The 9930-nt window shown below is 38.7% G+C and overlaps 2 protein-coding genes across 2 annotated transcripts; one reads left to right on the top strand and one right to left on the bottom strand.

Annotated features, from left to right (window-relative positions):
* The first annotated feature begins 1038 nt into the window (after nucleotides 1–1038).
* Nucleotides 1039–9930, top strand: LOC140800741 (uncharacterized protein At1g01500). Its single transcript, XM_073155557.1, has 2 exons — nucleotides 1039–2085; nucleotides 9305–9930. Exons 1-2 carry the CDS (start codon nucleotides 1375–1377, stop codon nucleotides 9530–9532), a joined length of 939 nt encoding a protein of 312 aa, XP_073011658.1. The 5' UTR covers nucleotides 1039–1374; the 3' UTR covers nucleotides 9533–9930.
* Nucleotides 2245–6126, bottom strand: LOC140800742 (uncharacterized). Its single transcript, XM_073155558.1, has one exon. It carries the CDS (start codon nucleotides 4657–4659, stop codon nucleotides 4144–4146), a length of 516 nt encoding a protein of 171 aa, XP_073011659.1. The 5' UTR covers nucleotides 4660–6126; the 3' UTR covers nucleotides 2245–4143.

The raw sequence follows: 9930 nt of genomic DNA, 5'->3' as shown, positions 1-9930 counted from the left end.
TGCCGGGCGAGCGGGGCATTACAGTTTTCACCCCTAATAACAGGGGTTTGAACCTACTAAGTAGTCAAACAAAATGAACCCCATTTTATTGGATCAATCAGAATTTTAATCAAATATGTTAGACCTTCGAATATCCGGCAAGAATTTGACATCATGTGTCACTGATTGCGGGTGGCGGAGTATGCTCTGAGCCTTTTGCTCATGACTCTCTTTATTTCTTTTCTAACCCGTTAGATATGTGGTACGTGATAGCGACTTGAGATATCTTGAGAAGATATTTTAGAGCGATGATGAGGTGAGCTATAGATGCGAGACGATATAAATGATAGTTTATATAGGAATTGAGTATTTGATATTTGTACTCTGTTGTATTAGACGATGAATTGTATAATACAGGTCGAATTATAGTATACTCTTATATTAGTCGTTTTAGTTGTATCTTGATGGTTTGTTGTGGCCTGTGTGGGTCCTACTAAATTATGTAGTGGTTTAATGTATATTATTGTGGACTGGTATTTGATGATGTCATGATTGTATGTGTATAAGAGAGTATCTATGCGTGATGGGCCACGCCCGTCCTGTCGCGTGTGCCGCGTGTGCCGCGCGTGCCGTGTGAGCGCGTAGGCGTGCACGTGCCCGTGCTGGGCGAGCGGGGCGTAATAGTTTTCACCCCTAATAACAGGGGTTTGAACCTACTGAGTAGTCAAACAAAATGAACCCCATTTTATTGGATCAATCAGAATTTTAATCAAATATGTTAGACCTTCGAATATCCGGCAAGAACTCAAGATCTGCGGATTTAATAAAATAATCTTAGATTTTAGGTTTTACTAGTATTGTTCCAATAATTTGTTGTGCACGAAGAAAAGACACTATGAAGAACGTAGAATTACTCTTAAATAAAATACTTATTAAAGCCTCTAATCCAAGACTCTTCTATAGATAATATCGAACTCATTTTCACCGACCCACGCCTAATTATGGGCCCCATGCCCTAGAAATTTCTATCACCTTTCTAGTTTCTCAGTTTATTCTTCTGTTTAATTTTAACAAAATTTCCATGCCGTAGAAATTTCTGTCACCTTTCTATTTCCCAATTTTTAATTCTATTCAGTTTCACCAAAATTTCCATCTCATACGAACACCGCGAGACGTGCAACCGTCTTTTCAAGCGATAACTACCCTCCCTCACTCATCCGACGTAGCTCTAATCTATTCCCACAACGCGCGTTGCATCAAATCCTTCGGCAACTCTGTCTTTGGGGCTGTCTGTTCTCCTACTTCTTCTCTTCCCTCTATCCGACTCTTAACCCTTCGTAACCCTAGATATCGAGATGGTGGAACCCTCCCTTGGTCCCTGAATTGGAGCAGGCCATGGATCCACCGCCTCCCACGGCGGAGGAAACGACGGCGACGGCCATCGCTGCGTCTCGCCGGCTCTCGTCGTGGCTCGAGATCCGGCTCTTCTACGTCCGCATCGCCCCGTGCGCCGTCGACACCGTCCCCTCCCGGTTAACCCTCTCCCACCTCCGCCGGGAGGTGGGCGCTGCACTCGAGATCAACGGCTCGCGCGTCCCCGCTGCGGATGCCACCTCGCTTCCCCTCCGCCGTGATCGCCTAGATCGCAACGCCGGAGAGGTCACCTACGTTAGCACCGACGGCGTCCGCCTCACCGGCGCGGTCGACTTCGAGGTCTGCGACGATAATGGAAACCTTATCCTATGTGGCACGCTCGAAAGGGTGGAAGCCCCGTGGAGTAACGGGGCTATAGGGTTCGATAACCATTCGAATTCGTCGGATAAGGATCCGAAGACTGGGTGGAGCATGGATTGCTATTCCGCGGCATCGATTGCTTCGTCGGCTTTCGTGCAGCCTAAGCTTGGGATCTCGTCGCCTTCCATCGAGGTTTATGTCGCCGGATGCTTTGCGGGGATGCCGTTGATTCTTACGCAGACAGTTCAGCTCAGCCCGAGAAGGAAGCCGGTGAGACCGGGAGCGCTGGACTCGATTCCGGAGGATGAGGAGAGCTCTGGGAGGGAGCTGAGCAGCAGTGAGGGTTTGACTCGCAGAAGGGCACCATCATCTGTAAGTAAAGTTTTCAGTAATGATTACTTTTGTCTTGGTTTATAACTTACCCTGTTTCCTTTCCAAGCTACACTTTTTGGACATGATTTGATAATCTTAACAGTTTTGAGTCTTTTATTATTTTGGTTTGGTACTTGTCGCTCATAAGTGTATGGTTTCTTAATGCAACAACAAACTTTGGGTCCTTTTATGTTTTGATATGAATACCCAAATTATAGTCTATGGAAGACATGAGTGTCTTCTCCTCTACCTACAAAATTTTAGGATTGCATACTTGTCATTGTTGTAATTGATGACTTTAATGCATGGTAACTTGACCATATAGTTAAACTTCTGCTGAATTTCTGCCAAACTTTGCATCTTTTTTCTCTGTTGGAATCTATGTACACTATTGAATCCATAGGATTGCGGACCTGCAGTTAGTCTCTTTATAATTCGGCCATATTTCAGAGCTATCTGTCTGGCTAAGGGAACTAGGTTAGAATTGGGAGTATTAATATTATTTTGTGAGCCTTTCATCTTGTAGATCAAGCTTTAGCAGTCAAAATATGTTTAGAGAACTAGACTTTCAGATATTAGATCAAAAAGTCTAACTGTTTGTGTAAGATATTTTACCCTTCAATTATGGCTATATTAATGTTATTTGCTTATTTTGGTAATTATTTTCTGCTCGGCGAAATCATGTATGTTTATGTTTGTCTAGAGGATTCTAAGCTAGACATTAGTTGATCAATAGTAGCATGGTCACTCCCTTAATTTATCCACATGTGACTGGAAAATAGATGGGTATAGAGTGCTAATGTGCTTTGAGAATCTAACATATGATCTATGAAGCACGGATACGGATACGATATGAATACGGGGATATGGCAAATTCTCAAAAGACGGGATACGATACGTCTAGGATACGGCAATTAAAAAATTATATAAAAATATTATATTCTAATGACAACATATACATAATATTGCATTTAATATTTTAATACATCTATTATCTACATAAGCATTTAATAGCAAAAATAAGAGTAATAGATATCAAAGACAATTAGACAAAGAATACATCAACATTCAACAAATAATGCACCAAAATGAGAATAGTAGTATCATTGCATTCCATATGAGTAACTCATAGACTCATAGGTCATAGCACTAAAGTTTATAAAGTATCCACCAACATTTCACAATTTGTATGACACCAAAATGAGAGTAATAATAAGTCAGTAGTGTAATTGGCAATGACATTAATTATTCATTTCATTCTAAGTCATTCTCCTCATTGCCTTCATTAGTGAATACAATAGCCTCCAAATCAAGTTCATCAAGCAAGAGGTCAGCTACTTCAAGAATACTCGCTTCATCGAATGAATCAAATGAATCTCCTCTAACATCCCACATTTTGGTCTCCCCTTCCATATACTCAGTCAATCTTCTAGAGAGAAGATGAAGATTGTTATGGACAAAAACTATATCCTCTGCTCGTTGTGGAGTGATCTTGTTTCTTTTCATTGAGTGAATAAATGAATATGTGCTTCAATTCTTTTCACAACATGATGATGAACACGGTTGCCCAAGTAATTTAAGTGCTAAATATCCTCTGCTCGTTGTGGAGTGATCTTGTTTCTTTTCATTGAGTAAATAAATGAATATATGCTCTAATTCTTCTCACAACATGATGATGAACACGGTTGCCCGAGTAATTTAAGTGCTAAATTTTGAAGGTTAGGTGCAAAAGCACTATGAATGACCCACCACTTCTTTGGATCAAGAATATCTCTATCTTCAATAGAGTCATGGTTATCAAAACCCTTTGTTGCAGTTGAGAAATTGGCATACTCATTATTTAAAATTCTCCTCTCTTCTCCGTTTGGAAAGAACTTCTTCAAACACTTGTTTCTCATACGAGAAATTTCTAGATCTTTGTGCGGAGGAGTGCGGTTTGGATCCTCACTAATCCAAGTATTGGTATAATACCTAGTAAGAAGAGCACAAAAGTTAAATTAACAAAACTATAAACCAAAAGAAACAACTAACTATGTAATAAATTTTTAAGCATCGACTTTACCTTGGATTCAATGAGTGTGCTAAACAATGAAGAGGAGTATTGCTTCTTTCCCATCTATCAACAAGAATTTTATGCACAACTGAGTAGAAAGCTGACTCTTCATCTTCTTTTTTTGCCTCATGACTGTATATAGCCATTTTCACTCTTTCAATCATATCATCCCACATTTCATAAATCAAATGGAGGCAAGGTTTGTCAGTATCAGCAAATCTCAGCATTGAATAAATAGGCTCAGTAAAAGATAATATATATTCAATTTTGTCCCACCATATATCATCAAGAACCTTCTCTTTCACAAATTGTGCCTTTCCTACATTATCCTCTCTATAAGAATTCCATTTATCACTAATAACCATTGTTTGTAGCCCACGTTTGATAGTTTTGAATCTCCTCAGCATTACAATAGTTGAGGCAAAACGTGTATCAGCAACAACAATCAACTTCAAATTTACAAATTCATTGAAAATGACAAGTCGCATAGAGTTTTGTATGATAAAATTTTTGATGCACATCACATCCCCTGCCACAATGGATATCCAACTGCATTCATCAAAAACAAGCTCATTCCCCTCAATGTTTTTTGATGCACATATATTCTTTAATGCAAGGTTGAGGGTATGGACAACACATATAATTCAAAAAATATTTGAATACTGAGCCTCTATAAGCATCCCAGCTGACTTACAAACAGGGGCATTATCAGTAATGACTTGCACCACATTTTGTGCTCCAACCTCTTCAATTACTTTACTGATCAAGCTAGATATAAAGAATTTATCTTTGTACTCCCCCTCACAGTTTACAGCTCTAAAAAAGATGGGTCTTCTTTGTGCATCTGTCCAGCTATCACACACAATGCTAACCCCTTTTTCCTTCCATGTGCCTTTAATGGGTTTCAATAACCTTTTAATGTTTGCCCTTTCTCATTGCAGAAGTGTGGTTCTCAACATATTATATCCAGGAGGCAAATAACTTGCTATTTGACTTTAGTTGCAAAAGTATAAGACTTAACATAATATGGGTTCCTAGCAAGATGAGAAGGTAACCCAGCAAAGTAAAACATTCTAGCAATTTGACTGTGTAATTGATTACGAAAAGCCATATTAAATGACTTCTCAAGAGCTGTTTTTTCAAACCTTCTCTTCTTTGATCCATAGGGCATGTTAGAAGAAGTTGCAAGGGGCATACTAGAAGTTCCTTGTTGAGTTGACATTGGCAATGGTATTGACTTTGACATAGAGTTCTTTATTTTTAACTCAGCCTGCTCTATTATCCTTTTCATCTCCACAATATGCTGACTATTTACTTTAGGGCATTGTTTGATTCCATATCCACTAGTTCTCATCACATAAGCTTTTACTCTATAATAAGTTCCTTTGTATATTTGCTGACAATAATTGCACTGAAACCTCATATTCCCTCCTCCCATATTTTATAATTTGGTTACATATTTCCAAAGCGGAGCACTCTCATCTACCGCCACACTATTAGTACTAGAACTCATACTTTCAGTAGCCATTTATCTGTGATAAAAATAAAACAGAGAAATTCTAAGTTTTTACACTGTACTAATTTAACTATTAGTATTAGTTCTAACTGGTATACTAATATTTAAGAAGATGAATTCATGTCATTCAAATTAAATATAACCGGCTAATCTAGGAATCTAATAATGGAATAAATCTGAAAATTCAGAATTGTAATACTAAAGCAACTAGAGAAGGTTTAAAGCAATAAATCTTTGAAAATTCAGACATGCAATACTTAAGTGATCATACAGAATTAATTAAACTGTAAATAAGGCAAAGTAGAAAAGGAAAAAAAAATCAGAGAAGAAATCTGCACAATCGAAGAAGAAAAAAAAATCAGAGAAGGGAGAAAAAAACTGAGAAAAGAAAAGGAGAAAAAAAGAAAAAAAACTGAGAAAAGTAACTTAAAACATAATTTAAGAAGGGGAAGGGAAGTGGAAGAAATCAAATGAAAAATTCAGAGAAGAAATCGAGGAAAAACTGAGAAGAAATTGAAGAAAAAAAAAGCTAGTTCGTCGAGAGAAGAAATAAACAGAACATACCTTCATTGGCTGGTTCGTCGAGAGGAGGGAGAAGGGAGAGTGATGGCGGCGTCGGTTGGCTTGTCGAGAGAGAGGGAGAACAAAAAGCGGCGGCGTTGTTAGTTGGTTCGTCGAGAGAGAAGGGGAGAACAGGGAGCGGCGGCGTCGTCGTGGTCGAGGAGAGAGGGAGCAGCGTCGTCGAGAGAGGAAGGGGAGCGACGTCGAGAGAGAGAGAGAGAGAGAGAGAGAGAGAGAGAGAGAGAGAGAGAGAGGGAGAGAGCTAGGGCACGGTTCGATTGATATTGAATTGGGGGTGGAACGGGGGGGGGGGGGTAAGTTAAATTTCTTAACGGGTTTCTTAATGGTTTATAAAATTGAACTCGCCCGATTACCCAATTAAACCCAAAACGTATCCAAAATGTATTTGAAACGTATCCCCAACGTATCCAGCCATATCCACTCCGTATCCAAAAATAAAAATTAATTATTTAAATTTAGGATACTCCTAAAACGTATCGGATACGTATCCGGCCCGTATCCGTATCCGATACGGATACTCCACCCAAATTGGAGTATCCGTGCTTCCCAGCATATGATTTTTTCATTCTTCTATTTCATTAACCCCTTTTGTGCAATTAATAAGACGTTGGTGATTAGTTTTATCTTTTCTTGCTTGGAAATTACATTTGACTCAAAATGAAGGACATTATATTGGTGAGTTAGTGTCATAATGTGTAAGGTGGTTGACTAGAATGTATAAAAGGTAATAAATCTTGGGTTGCTGCAAAAATCTGCTTGCCTTATCTAGTTGATGGTGATGAAATTTTACTTGGAAGCAACAGATCTTTTGTCAGATTTGAGCTTCTCAGGTTTATTTGATTTTACCTTGTACCTATCACCTAGTTTCTATCATTCGTAGGTTACAATATTTTTTTGAAATGCATCTAGCACAAACAATATATGCACTTAGTAATGCATATATTTTGTGTGTTGTGATGTATTGTCAACCCTTTAGCACAAGTTACTAAAAAGGTTTAAAGTTTGGTAGATGAGTATTGGGATCATAGCAAATTTGAGGTTGGTTGAGGTATTGAACGAATTTGGGTCTGGATCTAGTAGGTATAGAATGTTTGCAATCCCTCGTGCAACAACCTAGCCTTTGAGGTGAAGTTGATAGTCCATCCATGGATGGGAGAAACAAGGATTTCACAAGCCTTTATGCTTAAGTATCAAGGAGACCAAATCCTTTTTTTAGTGTGTAAGCTAGGTGTCAGCTGGTTTTGTTGTAGTCATGGTTTTGAAAAGTGAAAATAGCGGCCACCATGGCGGGGCAGTGCATCGGCCGCCCCGCCAAGCCAATTGGCGCCAACAAATGGCAGCTTGCCTAGGCGCTAAAAAGTTCTAGGCGGGTCGAGCAGCCCGAATAGGCTGGCTAGTGCTTCGGCCTGCCTATTCTTGATAGGGGTCGCGTCGGGTTTTAATAACTAACCTATATAAAAATAACCATCACTCCTCTCGCTCGCTGCTTCACACCGAAACCCTAAAAGAAATTTTTTTCTTTGGCTGGCGACAGTGAAGGCAGCGACTAGTCGCAAGTGGTAGCAGCGACCAGTCGCGAGTGGTGGCGGTCTTTCTCCCACTCTCTCTGTCTCTCCCACAAGAGACGGTATCTCTCTGTCTCTCTGTCTCTCTGTCTCCTTCTGTGTCCCCCACTCTCTCACTCTCTCTGTCTCTCTTAGTTTCTATCACTCACTCCTACTCTCTTACAGTTTTAGTGAATTTAAATTTTAATCATCCCAAGCTTAAATATTCTGCTAATTAAGTATATAGTTGCTGATTAGAGGATTTTGAAATGTGAATAAACTAGTTAGTAATCAGCAATTAGTTATCGATTACTGTTTTTAAATCAGTAATTAGTTAGTACTTATGTCTTCATATTCTATGTAGTAATTTTAGTTTTTATTTTTTAAAATGTGAGTTAACTAATGGAGGAAGTAAGTGTAAAACATTAATTATTTATTTTGTTTTATTTTTATTTTAAAAAATGCTAGACCGTCTTATTGCGCACATTCCGTTAAGTGCTAGGTGGTGGGGTGATCGCTTGCCACCTGCGGCCACCTTCCAAAACATCGGTTGTAGTCAAGAGATTGTGGATAAGAGATAGATTGTTAGCACTTGAATTGGGTCATCCATGTGTAAGAAAAATCGTTAGTTTCCTCTGAGATTGAAATAGGTGGAAGACAGAGTGAAATAAGTCTAATATGACAGTCTTTGGTAACAAGGTTTAAGATAAGAGGGTCAAATGCAATAGGCTTTTATATGATTGACAATGAATAGGATAGAAAACTTCTTGATGAACTTTCAAAGTTGGTTGGATTAAGTATGAGTTCAAGTGGGATCAAGATTAGAGGATGATAAACTTGGTTGCCTCATATGCTGGTTTCAATTTTGTACTTATATATCCCTTTCGCACATGGATAGAGGAGCTAGTTGGATTAATTTCCATTTGGATCTTGTCTTTGCTATACCATGGAGATGAAGATGAGCAGCTGCATATTTTAAACTCTATTAGTCTCCATTTGTCTTACCCTTACCTAAGCCATAGTTCAAAAAAGCAGCTGTATACGGTTGTATAGGCAGTGGCAGTAGCTAAACCGCCTCACATGCATTATGTTGCCCTCATATTCAGTAGGATTATATATAGCAACATAAATGTGCCACATATGTAGATAGCGGTCCATATGAGTATGATAACTATGAGTTTTATTATTGATATATCTTATTTAGTAACTATTAATTGAATGTTCATAATGTACTCATGTTTGTAGATAGGATTTAGTGAAGGTAATTCTCGACGTATTACACATTTATTAGATAGGGAGTAGGACTTAACAATTAAGGTGTGATGCATCAACATAGACTGGACACAGCTATTACCTAGAAGTTATGCAGAAAATACAACGTGAATCTTCAGTTACACACCACGTCTAAATGTTAAATGGACAGCATGTTGAAATACATTTGTTTTATGCTTTAAATTATGCAACGTGCTTAAAACTAAAATCAAATTCTGAATCATGTCTTATTCTTTCTATATGATTCTGCAGGTTGGAGAAGAAGAAGATGAAAATGATCCTGGTATGAAGGTTGGACACAGCTATTATCCAGAAGGCTGGTACGTTGACGAAGATGGACAACTGTCGTGGTTTAATGCCGGTGTGAGAGTCGGTGTTGGGATAGGCCTTGGAATGTGTGTCGGGATAGGAATTGGTGTTGGGCTGCTCATGCGTTCCTACCAGGCAACCACCAGAAGCTTCAGGAGGCGGTTCTTCTGATCTCTATTTGGAAGAATGTCTCAATGTCTCAAAGCCTATCCCGCTTTATGAAATGCTCCTAGTAAATTTTGGCATAATAGAAGCTGTAAAGTTCAGCATTGTGAATGAGAGTTTTCTATATATATATATATATAGCTGGTTGTAGAGTTGGTTCCTTACATCTGTAATTGAGGACTATTCTGTTCTTTTTATCATTTGACTGATGGTTGACATAAACAAAATAACTACCTAGACCATGGGCTGCGCAAAAGAGTGCTATAAATAATTTGTACGAGTCCGATGAAGTATAGTAACTTTGCTGGTTCTGGTTGTACATATCAATCCTGAGGTAATCTTCCAAAGTATCAAATTTGTATCAATTCGTCAGTTGGGTAATATAATATTCTTCCTTGTGATAA

This window comes from Typha latifolia, chromosome 14, assembly GCF_019914945.1.
Source record: "Typha latifolia isolate L0001 chromosome 14, TyphaL0001v2, whole genome shotgun sequence".
Taxonomy (NCBI): domain Eukaryota; kingdom Viridiplantae; phylum Streptophyta; class Magnoliopsida; order Poales; family Typhaceae; genus Typha; species Typha latifolia.
The sequence above is the reverse complement of the archived record's forward strand: the minus strand, read 5'-3'. Positions and strand labels throughout refer to the sequence as shown.

Excerpts from the sequence above, each read along its gene's own strand:
- LOC140800741 (XM_073155557.1), top strand. The coding sequence starts at position 1,375 with ATGGATCCACCGCCTCCCACGGCGGAGGAAACGACGGCGACGGCCATC. Across the intron at positions 2,086-9,304 it reads GCAGAAGGGCACCATCATCT|GTTGGAGAAGAAGAAGATGA; the intron begins GTAAGTAAAGTT and ends ATGATTCTGCAG.
- LOC140800742 (XM_073155558.1), bottom strand. The coding sequence starts at position 4,659 with ATGTGCATCAAAAATTTTATCATACAAAACTCTATGCGACTTGTCATT.